At 44.4% G+C, this 19268-nt stretch overlaps 1 protein-coding gene across 5 annotated transcripts in view; it reads right to left on the bottom strand.

Annotated features, from left to right (window-relative positions):
* Window positions 1-19268, bottom strand: part of sema3c (sema domain, immunoglobulin domain (Ig), short basic domain, secreted, (semaphorin) 3C) — a 355573-nt gene that overhangs the window by 49434 nt on the left and 286871 nt on the right. For all 5 annotated transcript variants that reach the window (XM_086010363.1, XM_086010366.1, XM_086010367.1 and 2 more), the window contains one exon: window positions 122-282. In XM_086010363.1, the coding sequence (XP_085866489.1) occupies window positions 122-282 (161 nt within the window). The remainder of the gene's footprint in view (window positions 1-121; window positions 283-19268) is intronic.

The raw sequence follows: 19268 nt of genomic DNA, 5'->3' as shown, positions 1-19268 counted from the left end.
GGTGGTCTGTACAATATCTGGTTGCAACAGCACAACAACAAAGGGCACATAGAAAGCTTATAATAACAATATTAACCAAAAGCCACATTCACATCCAAAAAACCTCAGAGATGAAACTTACAGTAAGAGGATTCTGGCTGATGCTGTTTACATTGAGAGACAGAATGTGATTTTTGCAACCCACGTATAAGCGATCTTGATCTTCATCCATTAACAGGATTCTATAATCCAAAGGATTCAAGGATAGACCATAAAACTGAGATGTATGAGTGGCCTTCAAATCTATAAAAGAAATACAGGTAATATAGTTATTAGTTAATATAATTGCTTTGCTGGATTCTTTGTAATAAAGTAAGACATGGTGAAGTAATGTCGGATAACTAAAAACAAGAGGCAGTTAGATGGTAGGGGTTACAGACAAGCTCCCAATTCTACCTCTCCATGTTCAGGACTGTTGCTACATTTTCCAACTGTTTGGCCAACATCAAGTTTTGGATGAGTTGAAATTTTCTTCAGGTCAGTGTTAGCAAAACTGATTCTTAGATTCACCATCTCTTACGTGCCTCTAGCTCCAACTCCATCAACCTTCCCATCTACCCTCTTAGGCTGCATCTGGCTGCACTGCCTTGATATTCTTTTTGAGCTGTTTTTACTGCTCTCCATGTGTGTCACCAAGACTGCACTTTTCCATCTTGAGAACATTGCCTGCTTCAAGCACTACCTCTTCCAATCCAATTCTGAAACTCTAATCCAGATCTTCATCAGCTCAAGGATTGACTTTTCAAAGACTTCAGAACCTCCACTATTCACAAATTCATCAGAAATCTGCAGCTCATGTCCACTACGACACAAAGTCCTTATAGTAATCTCAGATGTAATGCTTAAGTTATCCACCAGAGGGAGACAAATGCTAAGGGATTATATTTACTAGTATTAAGGTAACATTGCATTATGGGAATGACTCATAGGATCCTCCATTTTTGCATCGTGCAGTAAGAAATAGAAGTGCATGCCTGTAGCTGTAAGAGCTATGTTCTCTCCTAAACTGTGTAATTAAAAAGTTAAGTTTTGGGTTCCTGAAGTCTGGCTTATAGCAGTTATTGGACCTTACCACTCGGATATCACAGTCCTATACACCTATTACCACCACCCTTGAAGAACTCCATTGGCTCTTTGTGCACCAGTTAAATGATTTCAAGTGCCTCGCCCATTTCTTCAAATCCCTTCACAAACTTACTCCATACCATCTGAGTGATCTTCTCCAGCTATACGTCTCTCCACTTCTCTGACTCAAAATCACTGCTTGTTCACTGCACCTTTCCCTCCACCATCAGCAGTTGATTATTCAGTCACTAAACTCCTGCACTGTGGATTTCTGTCCAAAAACCACTTTACTTTGCTATCTCCCTGCCTTGTCTTCAAAAACCTCCTAAAAGAGCATACCCAGGAAATTCCACAAGGATTCTCGTGACCTCCTGCCACCATTTCAGTGGACGATTGGCAGAAGCCCTGGGGAAATGGTGTAAACAGACGCTTACACTGTTTCTTTGGCGTTTCCACCGGTCTCCCGCCCGTTGCAGTTACAGCAGGTGACCAATAGTAGCCCTGCGTAGCTCTTCAACTCATCCCTACAAATTCATTCTTTTTATGCACAGTATCCAGGCCTCTTCTAAGTGAAATATTCTGTTACGTGGAGTGCGATGTCGATTTACCCATGAAGGATTATTGCAACTTATATTCAATTGTTTCAGCCACCACACACAATCAGACCATTACTATTGCGATTTTCATCGTAATCAGTTTGTTCATAAATTATTTTTAAAGGATAATGTTCTGCAAGAACTCTCTACTGTTAGTAATGTACCAGTAGAAATAATTGCAGGGGCCATGATATTATCAAATCACCACGATTGCTTTTTTTTTACTGTTTTGATGGCACTTTGGGCAGAATTATGTGATTAGAAATAAAGAGCATAAGAAAGGACATAAGGTTGCAAACAGATATGGACAAGAAAAGGCCATTCAACCCATCGACTTATCGTACTGCGCAGATCAGTGTGCAGACCGCGTGCTGTAGCATGAAGTTTCCCCTCGTCATTGTATGATAGCATAAAGCACATTACAATAAGTGGAACCAAAATAACTAAAAAATGTGCACTGAATCTTGGTATAAGACCAGTTATTATAAATGCTTAACTTTTAGAAACTGGAAACAATTATTTTGTATTTTATCTGATGTCTGTTTTAGGCTTTCCATGTCTCAGTAATACAATCTACATAGAAATAAAATCTAAATTGATGGATTATTCTGCAAGAGGTTTAAATTCAGCCCATTATCATGTCTATACCAATTGAATTTCACTCTTTGTATCTATTCTATCTATTACATCTATTGTAAGGGGAATAGATAGGCGTTTCTGCGGCCGCAAACGAGACTCCAGGATGGTATGTTGCCTCCCTGGTCAAGGATGTCTCGGAGCAGCTGCAGGGCATTCTGGAGGGGGAGGGTGAACAGCCAGTTGTTGTGGTGCATATAGGTACCAACGATATAGGTAAAAACCGGGATGAGGTCCTAAAAGCTGAATATAGGGAGTTAGGAGGTAAATTAAAAAATAGGACCTCAAAGGTAGTAATCTCAGGATTGCTCCCAGTGCCACGTGCTAGTCAGAGTAGAAATAGAAGGATATTTCAGATGAATACGTGGCTAGAGGTATGTGCAAGGGGGAGGGATTCAAATTCCTGGGACATTGGAACCGGTTCTGGGGGAGGTGGGACCAGTACAAACTGGACGGTTTGTACCTGGGCAGGACCGGGACCGATGTCCTAGGGGGAGTGTTTGCTAGGGCTGTTGGGGAGGGTTTAAACTAAAATGGCAGGGGGTTGGGAACCTGTGCAGGGAGACAGAGGAAAGGGAAGCAAGGATAGAAGCAAAAGACAGGAAGGAGAAAAGCAAAAGTGGCAGTCAGAGAAATCAAGGGTTTAAATCAAACATGGCCACAGTAAATAATTATTCTAAAAGGTCTAAGAGTGTTAAAAAACAAGCCTGAAGGCTTTGTGACTTAATGCGAGGAGCATTCGTAATAAGGTGCATGAATTAGCTGTGCAAATAGATGTAAATGGATATGATATAATTGGGATTATGGAGACATATGGCTCCAGGGTGATCAAGGCTGGGAATTCAACATCTAGGGGTATTCAATATTCAGGAAAGACAGGCAAAAAGGAAAAGGAGGTGGGGTAGCATTGCTGGTTAAAGAGGAGATTAACACAATAGTAAGGAAGGATATTAGCTCTGATGATGTGGAATCTGTATGGGTAGAGCTGAGAAATACCAAGGGGCAGAAAATGTTAGTGGGAGTTGTATACAGACCCCCAAACAGTAATGCTGAGGTTGGGGATGGCATTAAATGGGAAATTAGAGACACATGCAATAAGGGCACAGCAGTTATCATGGGTGACTTTAATCTACATATAGATTGGACTAACCAAATTAGTAACAATACTGTGGAGGAGGAATTGCTGGAGTGTATACGGGATGGTTTCCTGGACCAATATGTCGAGGAACCAACTAGAGATCAGGCCATCTTAGACTGGGTATTATGTAATGAGAAAGGATTAATTAGCAATCTTGTGCGAGGCCCCTTGGGGCAGAGCGATCATAATATGATAGAATTCTTCATTAAGATGGAGAGTGAAGTATTTGACTCAGAGACTAGGGTCCTGAATTTAAATAAAGGAAACTACGATGGTATGAGGCGCGAGTTGGCTAGGATGGATTGGGGAATGTTACTTAAAGGGTTGACGGTGGATAGGCAATGGCAAACATTTAAAGATCGCATGGATGAACTACAGAATTTGTTCATCCCTGTTTGGCATAAAAATAAAACAAAAAAGGTGACTCAACTGAGGCTAACAAGGGAAATTAGGGATAGCATAAGATCCAAGGAGAGGACATATAAATTAGCCAGAAAAAGCAGCAAACCTGAGGATTGGGAGCAGTTTAGGATTCAGCAAAGGAGGACAAAGGGATTAATTAAGACGGGGAAAATAGAGTATGAGAGTAAGCTTTCAGGGAACATAAAAACTGACTGTAAAAGCTTCTATAGATATGTGAAGAGAAAAAGATTGGTGAAGTCAAGCATAGGTCCCTTGCAGTCAGAATCAGGGGAATTTATAATGGGGAACAAAGAAATGGCTGACCAATTAAATACATACTTTGGTTCTGTCTTCACAAAGGAGGACACAAATAACCTCCCAGAGATGTCAGGGAATGTAGGGTCTAACGAGAGGGAGGAATTGAATGAAATCAGTATTTGTAGGGAAATGTTGTTAGGGAAATTGACGGGATTGAAGGCCGATAAATCCCCAGGGCCTGATAATCTACATCCTAGGGTACTTAAGGGAGTGGCCCTAGAAATAGTAGATGCATTGTTGGTCATCTTCCAAAATTCTATAGACTCTGGAACAGTTCCCATGGATTGGAGGGTAGCTAATGTAAACCCACTATTCAAAAAGGTGGTAGAGAGAAAACAGGGAATTATAGACCGGTAAGCCTGACATCGGTAGTGGGGAAAATGCTAGAGTCCATTATAAAAGATGTAATAGCAGAGCACTTGGAAAACAGTGACAGGATCAGACAAAGTCAACATGGATTTACAAAAGGTAAATCGTGCTTGACTAATCTGCTGGAATTTTTTGAGGATGTAACTGGTAGAATAGATAAGGGAGAACCAGTGGATGTGGTGTATTTGGACTTTCAGAAGGCTTTCGATAAGGTCCCGCATAAGAGATTAGCGTATAATGTTAAAGCACATGGGATTGGGGGTAAGGTACTGACTTGGATAGAGAACTGGTTGGCAGACAGGAAGCAAAGAGTTGGAATAAACGGGTCTTTTTCTGAGTGGCAGGCAGTGACTAGTGCGGTACTGCAGGGATCGGTATAGGACCCCAGCTTTTCACAATATATATAAATGATCTAGATGAGGGAACTAGATGTAATATCTCCAAGTTTGCAGACGACACAAATCTGGGTGGGTGTGTGTGCTGTGAGGAGGATGCCGAGAAACTCCAGTATGATTTGGACAGGTTGGGTGATTGGGCAGATGCATGGCAGATGCAGTATCATGTGGATAAATACGAGGACAGGAAGACAGATTATTATCTGAATGGCAATAGATTGTGAGAAGGGGAAGTGCAACGAGACCTGGGTGTCCTTGTGCACCAGTCGCTGAAGGTAAGCATGCAGGTACAGCAGGCGGTTAAGAAGGCAAATGGTATGTTGGCCTTCATAGCGAGAGGATTCAAGTACAGGAGCAAGGATGTCTTGCTGCAGTTGTACAGGGCCTTGGTGAGACCACACCTTGAGTATTGTGTGCAGTTTTGGTCGCCTTATCTGAGGAAGGATGTTCTTGCCATGGAGGGAGTGCAGCGAAGATTCACCAGACTGATTCCTGGGATGGCAGGAATGACGTATGAGGAGCGATTGGGTCGATTGGGCTTATATTCACTGGAGTTTAGAAGAATGAGAGGGGATCTCATTGAAACTTATAAAATTCTAACAGGACTAGACAGACTAGATGCAGGAAGGATGTTCCTGATGGCGGGGGAGTCCAGAACCAGGGGTCACAGTCTAAAGATAAGGGGTAAGCCATTTAGGACAGAGATGAGGAGGAATTTCTTCACCCAGTGTGGTGAACCTGTGGAATTCTCTACCACAGAAGGCAGTTGAGGCCAATTCATTAAATATATTCAAGAAGTAGTTAGATATATTTCTTAAGGCTAAAGGGATCAAGGGATATGGTGAGAAAGCAGGGACAGGGTACTGAATTTGGATGATCAGCCATGATCTCATTAAATGGTGGAGTAGGCTCGAGGGGCCGAATGGCCTACTCCTACTCCTATCTTCTATGTTTCTTGCTTGAAAACAATGCTAAAATCAGCGCTGTAATAGACCAGTAACCAACATCTACTGAATGCTACTTTTTTTCTAAGCATCACTGAGTATAAAAGGCAATATTTCTTGAAATTTAAGTACCTATTATGTCAATACGAACAATCTTGACCCAATTAAGTGCTGAATGTTATAAAATAAAATGTAATGTATGTCACAGATTTGCTATTCTCTGTAGTATTTTGAAAATGATTTAGAAACTGAAGCCCTGTTATAATTCATTGGAAAAATTACTGCAATAATCCTCAAAGGGCTAACTTATTTTCATTAAACTCAACATGTTCTAGACCCTCCCAGCTCACATTGTTTGCAACTGAACGTATGACGTTTGAAGTTATAACATGTGTCCCAGGAGTCTACAAAGTCCGAGTACAATGGTTTACTGATGTAATCAGCAACATCGACTTCACTAAAAGGTCAGAGCACCTTTGAAATCATTATGGAGAAGACAAGTAGATGGTTTCATTGAGCTTCAATCCTGGGCAGACCCGTCCCCAAGGACAGAGTTGAGAAAGTGGTGTGATGTATGCTCAGTGCTCTGTGACGTTTGACACACAGATGATGTACACTTTCTTCTGGTTCCATCAATTTGGAAAGCTATCCTTACATGTATATTATGCTGAGATTTGAGTTTTGACAAATAAAGCAATAAATGCCACTCAGCAATGCGTTATTTATTGCTTTTCTTTCAAGGTTGCATCTAATTTTCAAACAACAACTTGTATGTACATAGCATCTTTAATGTAGTAACAAGTCCCAAGGTGCTGACCGCCACAAGCAACTGATCGCCAACAAGAGATAATGGACAGGTATAATGTATCGTTAGTTGCTTCTAACTCTGAGATTCTGTTAGTTACTTTATCTATATTGTCTATAATTGGAAGGATTAATTAATCCTGTAATGATTGACCTTGTATACTGTACTTGTTCCAATCTGCATTGATGTGTTCAAACCTGGCAGGTTTCTGTGTCACTTTTCTTGTTACTGTTAGTTTATGTATTTTAAGACACATTGGGAGCAAAATTCGCCTCCTTTGCGCCCGCCGTTAGCATCTCCAGGCAACGGGGCGCAAATGGCTTAGCGCCCGGGTGGGGGGCACTAATATTGCCTGCCGAGAAATTCTGCGGGGCGCTACTGAGGTGCTAGCCGATAGCGCCGCGCCCCTCGCCGGCAATTATGTTATCGCCAAGCGACGCAACCCCTTAGTGCCTGCGGCCAAAATTCGGCTGCGTCCTGCGAAGCTGCGGCGAGCGATGTCAGCGACAGCCTTGCGGGTGGCGAGCTGGCCCGCACCCCGCTGGCGGGGCACTCATTAAAGGGGTGGTCCAGCTGCGCCCCACGCCAACATTTTGTATTTCGGCCAACCTCCAGTTCGGCCCCTCTTGGCGGCCCTTGGCGTGTTCCTTGGCCGCCATCGCAGTGCCAGGCTGCGGCCAGTGGAGTCTGTCAAATGACCTGCAGAGTGCGCAGTGGTCCTCCCCTTTAACAGAAGAGAAGGGGTGCTGAAGCGCGTCTGTGCTACGTGGAACGGCCACGTAGCGCTCCGGCGGAACCGCGCTTTGCGCCCCACGGACCGCCCCGAGAGGAAGTGGAGCGCCCGAGATAGCGCTCCGCTTCTTCGCCGGGATGGTAAGCCCAATTTAGCGGCCAGGTTGGTATTCTGGCCCCGGACGCTAAATGTGAGGCGCTAATTCGGTTACTGCCCACAAACAGGGCGTAACTGAATTTCGCCCCCATTGTGATTTAAACTCTTCTTGTGAAATATTCTTCTTATAAAGGAATGCCCAGAAAAACTTGATCTTGCGATTAACTCATGATGAAAGTTTGCACGGATTGTTTCAGACTCCATCCGTTCAGCTGCCTCTGCCATTTCCCAACCACCGAGCCAAACTTCCTCTAAGGTCCACCCCTGCCCTAGCCCTGAACTCATACCCTTTTTCTCGTTTCTCTCCTATATCCCATCATGCTCTCTCCGAGCTCATCATGTCCATGAGACCCACCTCCTGCTGCCTCGATCCTATTCCCACTAAACTGCTGACCACCCAACATTCCTTCCTGGCTCCCATGTTAGCTGATATTGATAACAGTTTCCTCTCCTCACGTACTGTCTCCCTTCCCATCAAATCTGCTGTCATCACCGCTCTCCTAAAAAAACCAACCCTTGATCCCTCTGTCCTTGCAAACTACCACCCCGTCTCCAATCTCCCTTTCCTCTCCAAAGTCTTTGAATGTGTTGTCGCCTTCCAAATCCATGGCCACCTTTCCTGCAATTCCATGTTTGAATCCCTCCAATCAGGTTTTTGCCTCTGCCACAGTACCAAAATGGTTTTTTATCAAAGTCACAAATGATATCCTATGTTACTGTGACCATGGTAAACTATCCCTTGTCATCCTTCTTGATCTGTCTGCAGCATTTGGCATGGTTGATCACAATATCCTCCTCCAATGCCACTCCTTGTTGTCCAGCTTTTTGTTTTATTTGTTCCTGGGATGACAAGGCCAGCATTTATTGTCCACCCTTCATTGCCCTTGAGAAGGTGATGGTGAGCCGCCTTCTTGAACCGCTGCAGTCCGTGTGGTGAAGGTAGTCCCACAGTGCTGTTAGGGAGGGAGTTCCAGGAATTTGACCCAGCTGGCTGGGACTGCACTCACCTAGTTCCATTCTCATTTATCTAATCGTAGCCAGAGAATCACCTGCAATGACTTCTCTTCCCACTCCCGCATCGTTACCTCTGGTATCCCCCAAGGAACTATCCTTGGCCCCCTCCTATTTCTCATCTACATGCAGCCCATCGGCGACATCATCCGAAAACACATCTGGTTCCACATATAAGCTGACGACTCCCAGCTCTAACTTACCACCATCTCTCTCGACCCCTCCACAGTCTCTAAATGGTCAGCCTGCTTGTCCAACATCCAGTACTGGATGAGCAGAAACTTCCTCCAACTAAATATTGGGAAGACTGAAGCCATTATCTTCAGTTCCTGCCACAAACTCCGTTCCCTAGCCACCAACTCCACCTCTCTCCCTGGCAACTGTCTGAGGCTGAACCAGACTGTTCGCAACCTTGGTGTCATATTTGACCCCAACATGAGCCTCCGACCACATATCCACGCCATCTCTAAGACCGCCTATTTCCACCACCGGAACATCACCTGACTCCGGCCCTGCCTCAGCTCATCTGCTGTTGAAACCCTCTTTGACCAAGCTTTTGGTCATCTGCCCTAATATCTCCTTATGTGACTCAGTGTCAAATTTTGTTTGCTAACGTCCCTGTGAAGGGCCTTGGGACATTTTATGAATGTAAAGGCGCTATATAAATGCAAGTTGTTTTTGTTGTTGTTACACATTTTAAAAATAAAGTATTATCCACCTTTAATTCAAGACATCGCCAATTTTTTATTTTACTTTGCCTAATTCTCCCCTGTGCAGATTCGGGGTCACAAGTTCAGTGATTTTGGCTTTAGACTGATGCTAAACAAGCGGAGCGTACTTGAACTAACTCTGAAGCAAAGCAGAGTGAAACTACCTCCTCCAGAAGTTCTTACTCTGTGTCAGATTGGGGCATAGCTTGGAATTCAGGTTGCTTTTACTCTATAACTGAAGTCTTGATGCAAAGTGAAACATTTCACACCAACACTACAATTATAGTGTGACTGCACCCTTAGTGTTCTCAAAGGAGCTGGCTGAAAGAAATAACTGATCGCAACAGTGCCAGGGAGATTAATTAATGTCAGTGTATGCATTCATTAACTTCAGCAATCCTATAGTTTCAGTTGTGTGTGTTAATTCTGGTCCCTCCCATTGTCAGGCTCTAAGATTTCTCCAAGCTTGTTTCCCTCACTGATGTCATCTCATCAACATTCATTTAGTCAAAAATATTCAAACAAATCAACAAAAATGTTTAAAATGAAGAATGTTTAACATAATTCTTTATACAAGCAATTGATTTTGAAAAGAAACAAGGATAGAGAGAGAGGAACAAAGAGGAACGTTTATCTATTATTTTTTCAGCGGCTGTTCTGAAATCTAGCAAAAATGTATTCACATTCTCAGCAAGCCAGGTCAATGCATTTACAGTGTTCTTTCACAGACTTGGTAGACTACATAAATCTCTAGCAGTATATAAATGTGGTCTTGTAGTTCCCATTCGGAGTGTTCTTCCTGCCTTCTGAATAGAGCAGGGTGAATACGTTGTTTGTCTGTCAGCAAGCCGCCCCGAGCTTTACAGAATACATTTTCAACACAACACCAGTGAAGTGTGAAAGTGAAAAGTTAGAACAGACCCTTGTCAAAAATGGATCCGGCCTGCTTCTATTTCCTGAAATGTTTGCTGCAGCTAATTTGATTCTGAAGTTGTGAAACTGCAGTTTTCAGTCTGTTCAAGCTCACCAGCTTCAATATCAAAATAAATAAGACTGGATTTCGAACAGGCGCCGACAAAATTTTAGTTCAGATTTATGCGGTGTATCTGGGATTTCACCAGGTTTCTCTGGCTTTGCCAAGTGTGAAACCTGATGGGACCCCGAGCCCATTGATCACTCACAACTTGCTTGTCACAGTTCCCTCACTGCCCAGCTGGGCTGCTGGGTACAGTGACAAACCGAATCAAAACATCCTCAGGAGAAGAGAACACAACACCATCTGTGGTTCGCCCAACGTATTCCAGCTTCATCCTAACGATCTATGAAACAAAGAAAGGTTCTTGGGCCACAGGATCCTGTCCTCCCAACTGAAGGAGGATATACGGTAGGTGAACGGCAAAAGAAATAGGAGGTCACAAATAGGTACTTGTAACATGTCTAGTGTCATAGCAGAGAAGCTGAGGCTCCTCAGTGCTTCCCACAAAAACATTTAGTCCCAATTTTAACTTGGGGTGGGAATCAGGCCACTGGGGGCTAAAATGGGCGGTAAACCTTCCTGACTTTGTCAGTGTGAGACCCAGGTGATTTTAACTCCCAGGCTTCATATGTTCACCCTTGGTTAATTTCCCACTCAAAGAGGGAGCGCAGTGTGGGGCAGCAGGAGGTCGTCACTGGGGACCGATGGGACAGTCCCCAACACTCAGCTAAGTTGCAGGAAGGGTGTTTCAGGAGGGCCTTGCGAACGGGAGGGTGGGGCCAGAGGGAGGCGAGGCCTAAACCCGCCTTGCGGGGTCCAGAGTAGCACTCCTGCCCCTCCTGGTCCCACAAGGAAAGTAACGAAAAAGTTAAAAGGACTTACCTCTTTGGGACTCTTCTGGCCCGGGCTCCTCTACCCGCTAGATTGAATTGGTGGCAAAGCCACAACCCCCTGCCCCGCTCAGGCCCACGATTAAAATAACAGTCAGGCCCCAGTAATGTCACCGGAGCCCGAACTGCAAATTCCTGGTGGTGTCCTTCTCGCCTGCTCAGAAGAGCAGGTTAAAATCAAAGCTTTCAAGAAGAAAGTGAATCATTGGTGGATAAGTTCCCCGGGTGATTTTAACTGCCCGTGCATCCCGTTTCCGCCAAGCAGGCAGAGTTAAAATCACCCCTTTTTTTTGCTCTACGAGCAAGAGTTAGCTTGACAACTCATCAGTGACACAGTCAGTTTCTCAAGTGGAAATACAATATATGTATCTCACAGGGAAGTACTGAGCATTCAACTTATTGTGATCGCTATGCTTTCGGGAGGTTTACATTCCCTTTGAGCATTTTGTGCCCTTTAAATCCTGTAGGCACTGCACAAGGTTTGCAGACAGAAGCATGTGCAGTGACACAATGATACTAACTGCCTTTGCTCCAACACATTATTTTACTAATGGAAAAAAAACCCACAAAGCCCAATTGTTTCAGGTAACATCTCCAACTCTCGCACCAATGCCCTTTTATAAGGGAAATTCAGTGTCAATTGAGGAAGGCCTGTCAGTATGGTAAATTCCACTGATGGGTGGATGAATTGCACACCTCACTTGATTTGGCTGAATTAAAGGTTTAACCCGATCGAGCAGCCAACCAGAAATGTTAGACACCTTTTGAGACGGAGTTCTGGGACCTTCGGGCTTGCGTTTCACAAACCAATCCTTTTGTTTATTTATACTGTGAGTCTGCGATGATTTTCCTACTGATTTGCTTTTAGCAGCAAGTCAAGTGCCAGCCTTCTTCCAATGGAGCGTAAGTGGTTGTGTAGAGAAGTTACACATGGTTCCCATTTCACTTATTGTAATATTTACGTTAAATCAATGAATTGACAGCTCGGCAACTATGTCAGGTGGCGGCAGGTTTAAGCTGCCCTGTCAGCAGCCTGAAGTGGCTGATCTTCTAGTTTAAATAGGCCCAATACCCTGTAATTAGTTCAAATCACAAGCTTAAAAAAATGATACTCAGGGTAGAAACAATTACCGATACAATTCATACAAGTTATCCTTGGTTAATTGAGTTTATGTCATCGCAGGAATCTTTCCGTCCACATTGCATTTCATCATCGTGTGAATTTTTTTGCAATGCTTTTCCGATCTACAGGAAACTCTTTTTTATCCGGCACCGACGGGACCTGCGTGGTGCCAGTTGATCAAAAAGTCCAGATTACAGAGAGGTATACTCACTAAGGTACGAGAGCCCCATACACGGCCACAGATCCAGGCGTCCCTGTTGCATGGCAACAGGTGCAGGAACCCCGGTTACACGGCCACAGATCCTGGCGTCCCTGTTGCATGGCAACAGGTGCAGGAACCCCAGTTACATGGCCACAGATCCAGGAACCCCGGTTACACGGCCACTAATATGAAGTAAAACTTACCTGAACCTACTCCTGAATTTTGCCGGTAAAAAGAGAGTTTCCTGTATAACATATATCTACAAGGTTAAAGCCTTGCACCATCATCCCTTTTGTCTCTTAATCTCTCCTGCCTTCCATCCTATCACAGACCTTCCCTTTTGTTCTTTCCTCCCCTCCCCCCTCTCCCAGCCCCTACACTTGCTTAAAAACCTGTTCCATCGCCAACTTTTTCCAGTTCTGACGAAAGGTCATCGACCTGAAACATTAACTCTGTTTCTCTCTCCACAGATGCTGCCTGACCTGCTGAGTATTTCCAGCATTTTCTGTTTTTATTTCTACAAGATTAAAGGTATCTTTTAGCTCTGAATTTTATAGTATTATTTCAATACTGGTTTCTCCCGAAATGTTGTTAAAATTAAATTTACTTACTCCAACCTTATTCTGCTTAAAGATTCTTCTCTTTTTCCACCCCCCCCCCCGACCATCCAGCAGAGGTTCCACTCATGATGTCAGACGTGGAGGTAGGAAAGCCTGCTTATCCCAGGCCTTCACCAGGATGTCTGTAAACTGATCACTGGCAGGCACTGAAGGGCAGCATTGGGTCGACTTGTCCTCCACCTTTCCTTATTTTCCGTGGGATAGCTGAGATTGGGAAAGTCACAGTGGCAGAGTGAGAACAGCTCTGAGGAAATACCCGGCCGATGTTTACCTTTTGTCCCGTCCAATATTTATCCCTCATCCAACATCACTAAAACAGATTATCCTGTCATTAACATATTGCTGTTTGTGGGAGCTTGCTGTGCGCAAATTGGCTGCCATGTTTCCTACATTACAACAGTGACTACACCTCAAAAAGTACTCCATTGGCTGTAAAGCGCTTTAGGACGTCCCGAGGTCGTGAAAGGTGATATAGAAATACAAGTCTTTCTTTCTTTTTCTTTTGTTTTGAAGCTCTCAGTATCCTTCGGTCATGACATTTGATCTGTCCATCTCATACATGACACATCTGTTTGTGTTCCGTTACCTCCAGTGTCTGGTACAGCGGTAAAGTTATCCTCACAAAGTAGTCATCTATAAACTGAGAAGGCCATTTAAAACTGCTAGTTAGCACAGCTGACCAACAACAAAATAATAAACTGCAATGATAAATGATGAGTGTGTTTACAGTCCATTAGTAAATGAAGCTGCAACAGGCTGTGGAGCAGGTGTGACTGACACATGGTGAAAAGAGGCTGGGGGGAAAAAAATAACATGTTGGGAAAATAGGCCAAAGGTTGGGTGGAGCTGTTGAATTTTTCCCCCATGAAGTACTTGCGATTTCAGACTAAAGCTACATTTTTTTTACGAATTGTGTTGAAAGATGATTCCAGCCACCGTTATATGCCAAACAGCTGCCTCAGTCACATCAGCCAAGGGTTTGTGACTGATTTCTTCAGAATATCTTGGTTTCGGCCAAACTGAGGACAGCCAGTGATTACACAAACAGCTTTCAGACGTGTATATTTTAATGAAAAACATGCTCAGTTAGAGATTGCTCGGCAACACTTGTCAAATTTTCGGAGCAGAGCACTTAGTTTCACGTCTCTCAAGAATATGAATCACTGACTACCTGTCATTCTGCAGAAGGTGCATGCATGATATTGTTTTGAAAAAGTGGGGTTCACGTATGAAGACTCTAATCGTTGTATTAATATTTCACAACCTCTATTATTGTCTATCATTTGGTTGCTTTAAAAACAACAGTGTTTGTGCTTTGCAATGCTTTTCACTTCAAACTGCTGAAATACAGAAGAGGCACAACCAATTGCAGGTCATTTCTCTATCAATCTGCAACAATAAAGTTACAGTTGTTTACCCTTTATCGGCCGGTACCAAGCAGGCACTGAGAGTTGGCATTCAAAGAAACAGAAACATAGAAAAATGGGAGCAGGAGTAGGCCATTCGGCCCTTCGAGCCTGCTCCATCATTCAATATGATCATGGTTGATCCTCTATCTCAATACCATATTCCCGCTCTCTCCCCATACCCCTTAATGCCTTTTGTGTCTAGAACGCGCAGCCACTGTCAGCTCAAAATATGACTGCAAAGCTATAATCTAACCGTGGAGTTTGGACGATGTTTATAATCTCGAACTTTACTCAGGATATGATTTGAACCCCTCAATTAGATCATTGCCTTGTAAGTGTTCCCAAGAGCCCAACTATTTTCTGTTTAATTTTTTAGTCCATCTCATACCAAATATGCCAATCGATCCCATTAATGCAATAGGATGATAAGCAACATTTCTCATTTGCAACTGTGTAAATCTGCTGTATGTTCCAGGATTTCACACAATTTATTGGCTATTGTTATAATCCCATTTAAACAACCTTTCGTCAGCTCTACAGATCAGACTGGTAAAAACTTCTCATATTTCTATGAAGTTATGCTCATTTTGTTATTACAATGTTTATTAAAAACTTGATTCAATTTTATATGATTCGCACACACATGTTAAACCCCATTTTCTGATACCAGGAGAAGGGTGTCAGCTCAATCTAATGCATTAGACAAACAGGTAAGGAAGTAGCAGTGCTCGGCTCACTCACTTGACTCTCAGATAACTTCACCACTGGAATTTTTTGAGGATGTAACTGGTAGAATAGATAAGGGAGAACCAGTGGATGTGGTGTATTTGGACTTTCAGAAGGTTTTCGATAAGGTCCCACAAAAGAGATTAGCGTGTAAAGTTAAGGCACATGGGATTGGGGGCAAGGTACTGACTTGGATAAAGAACTGGTTGGCAGACAGGAAGCAAAGAGTTGAAATAAACGGCTCTTTTTCCAAGTGGCAGGCAGTGACTAGTGGGGTACCGCAGGGATCGGTCCTAGGACCTCAGCTATTCACAATATATATAAATGATCTAGACAAGGGAACTAGATGTAATATCTCCAAGTTTGCAGACGACACAAAGCTGGGTGGATGTGTGTGCTGTGAGGAGGATGCCGAGAAACTCCAGTATGATTTGGACAGGTTGGGTGATTGGGCAGAAGCATGGCAGATGCAGTATAATGTGGATAAATGCGAGGTTATCCACTTTGGTGGCAAAAACAGGAAGGCAGATTATTATCTGAACGGCAATAGATTGGGAGAAGGGGAAGTGCAACGGTGTCCTTGTGCACCAGTCGCTGAAGGTAAGCATGCAGGGTGCAGCAGGCGGTTAAGAAGGCAAATGGTATGTTGACCTTCGTAGCGAGAGGGTTCGAGTACAAGAACAAGGATGTCTTGCTGCAGTTGTACAGGGCCTTGGTGAGACCACATCTTGAGTATTGTGTGCAGTTTTGGTCGCCTTATCTGAGGAAGGATGTTCTTGCCATGGAGGGAGTGCAGCGAAGATTCACCAGACTGATACCTGGGATGGCAGGAATGACGTATGAGGAGAGATTGGGTCGATTGGGCTTATACTCGTTGGAGTTTAGAAGAATGAGAGGGGATCTCATTGAAACTTATAAAATTCTAACAGGACTGGACAGACTGGATGCAGGAAGGATGTTCCCGATGGTCGGAGAGTCCAGAACCAGGGGTCATAGTCTAAGGATAAGGGGTAAGCCATTTAAGACAGAGGTGAGGAGGAATTTCTTCACCCAGAGAGTGGTGAACCTGTGGAATTTTCTACCACAGAAGGCAGTGGAAGCCAATTCATTAAATATATTCAAGAAGGAGTTGGATATATTTCTTAAGGCTAAAGGGATCAAGGGATATGGGGAGAAAGCAGGGACAGGGTACTGAATTTGGATGATCAGCCATAATCTCATTGACTGGCGGAGCAGCCTCGAGGGGCCGAATGGCCTACTCCTGCTCCTATCTTCTATGTTTCTATGTCTCGTCAATCTTTCTTACTTACTTTTCAAGCAAGTCTACGGCGGGACGCTGTGGAGCAACCAGCCAAACAAGGCAACAGAGTTTGGAACACAGGCACAGGAGGCGAACAGAGACTTTTTCTGACTTGGACCTTCAAGCCCTCCTCAAGGAAACTGAATGAATCAGTTACTCGTATCAGCTGGAGGGAGGTGGCACCGGCAGTGAATGCCAACTCTCTCACCCCCAGAACTGCCGCTCAGTGATGCAAAAAGTTCAACAACTTTCAAAGAGCCAGCACAGGCACGATGGGCCGAATGGCCTCCTTTTTGCACTGTACCTTTCTATGATTCTAACTTCACAGGGCAGGCAGGCAAGGTAACACACTCCTTCTTTAACACTTTGGCTGCCCGTGCTTGCGAACATCGCACCACCACACCTACGCCGCGAATATGCAGTCTCCAGAGAATACAACCGCTACACCAGCAAAGACATGTCAATCCAGGCCGACTTGAACAACCTACCACCAACCTGTCTCAAATCTAGAAGGTCATTTTGGACCATCACCGAAGCCCTTCAACGATCTCCCCTCATCCTTGATGACCGATGGTGAAATGCTTGGAAGAACTGTGACATATGGAATGGATTCCTTATAGAGGACCCTACAGTACAACCTGAAGGATCAAACCTTCCTCGTAAACAGTGGACAACCATCAACCACCGCAGAACGGGTCATGGTAGATGCTGCCACCTTCTCCATAGATGGAAGATTAAAGCATCCCCATCATGTGACTGGGGAGCTCCTAATCAGACCCTGGAGCACCTCATTGAGCACTGCCCTCAGAGGAAATTCACAGGCAGCCTATACCATATCCACGCTGTTACACTGGAAGCTTTGGCCTGGATATCTGACTTAGATATTGACATCTGATTTGCTTTGCTACTACCATACGAAAGAAGAAGAAGAAGAATTCCTTGCCCACCCTGGGCACCAGCACACTCTTTATCCTTTTAAAGCTACACTTGTACAACTAACCCTTCACAATGCGCTTTGGTTAAGGAGGGCTCTAACTCGGGATCTTTCACTGTGTTACCCATTTCACCTAAAAACCCTTCCTCCACTTCAACAAGCTGATATCCCCACATCCCTTACTTCAGCTTTCCCATGCTACTTGGCACACATTCCTCAACTGCTAGCCTACTCCTCAGGTATTCAATCTTCTTGCAGGATAAAATGACACACAATATTCGCCAGAGGCAGGCCACCAGAGGGATCATTGCCATCTTCAAATGCCCTTCAAAAATGCCATGGAGCTCATGGGGAGGCACTCTGCTCATACTGTTGGAGACGGTGAGGTTAGCAGCATATTGTCACTGCCAGGTTAGTGACTGAACACCTACTTTATTGCCCTGCCGTTCCTGTGAAGCACCACACAGGCACAACCTTCTACCCCCTTCTCTGTCTCCTTAATCACAGAGGGCACAGGAGAAGTAAGCTGATGATAATGAGGAGGAGGAGACAGCTCTCCTTTGCAGCAACATTATGGAAGCTTTGCTTTTGTGCAGGAGCCAAAGGGGGAGAGTGCGGCGGTTTCACTACAATCTGCAGCACATCCCCAGCTAAGAAGCATTCAGGGACTGCTCAGTGCCTCCACCTCCATGGAAACACAGACTGCAGCTCTTGTGGCAGCAGGGGAAGAGAAGAGAGAGCAACCTGCATAGCAGCCTTCAGACCATGGTGGCCAGGATGCATGCTGCTGTCGCTCAAGGTTTTCACGATCTGATAGCTGTCATTGGACCAGCCATCTCGCTGATCAGTAGGGCCACAGATCCAGTGCCCAGTGGTATGGTGATGGCTGCAGTCCTCCTTTTGATACCGCTCTCTTGGGACAGTAGCACATGGCAGGTCCCTGGCCTTCTCCCTCACGCCAATGGAATTTGGGAAGGGATACCAGGCTGCTCAGGAGCAAGCTCCAGAGATGCAACCAGCAGAGACACCCTGCCAGGAACAAGTTGCCATGAAAGAGACCCACGTCAGTCCCATGACCTTTCTGTAGAGAATGAGCAGCCAACCCCCTCCCCCAATCCTGACCCTCAGGTTTGCTCCTAGGAGAAGCACTAGAACAGAGATGAAATGCAAGAGGACAGGAGAAACCTCTTTACACAAAGTACTGAGGCTGTGCAATTCACTTCCAAGTTCAGTGGTTGAGCAGAAGCTGTCAACATTCAAGATTAGATTGGATAGGTGGATGAAGGAAAAGGGGTTGAAAGGATATGGGAACATGGTGGGCAAATGTGATTAGAACTATTTTCTCGCGTGGAAGGTGAATGTCAACATGGACTGGTTGGGCCGAATGGCCTATTTCCATGTTAGAATTTCTATGTATGTATTTTCTGGTACAGTTGCATCTTCCTTACATGCCGTCTAACTCTCCTTTGCTCCATCCTGTACTGCTCCTCCTCCTCCTCCATCATGATAATGCTATACCAAGGTATGCCCAGAGGGAATGCCATACCTGCTTCTGAGAAGATCTCACTGTAGGTAGGGGTGGGGTGGTCAAAAATCTGATGGTGGAATGACCCTATCAGAAGCAAGTGCAGGTGGCTCTAAGCAGAATGGCAAAAAATATTGTCCTTCAATAACCATCTTCTTGGGGAGTTTAGCAGGCACACATATGGGAGAGAAAGAGAACATATTGGAAATGGAAAGTAGTTTGGTTAGCATCTGAAAGAGAAAGATA

This window comes from Somniosus microcephalus, chromosome 17 (assembly GCF_052327205.1).
Source record: "Somniosus microcephalus isolate GS21.2 chromosome 17, FLI_Smic_1.0, whole genome shotgun sequence".
Classification (NCBI taxonomy): domain Eukaryota; kingdom Metazoa; phylum Chordata; class Chondrichthyes; order Squaliformes; family Somniosidae; genus Somniosus; species Somniosus microcephalus.
This window is presented reverse-complemented; position numbering and strand designations above follow the sequence as displayed.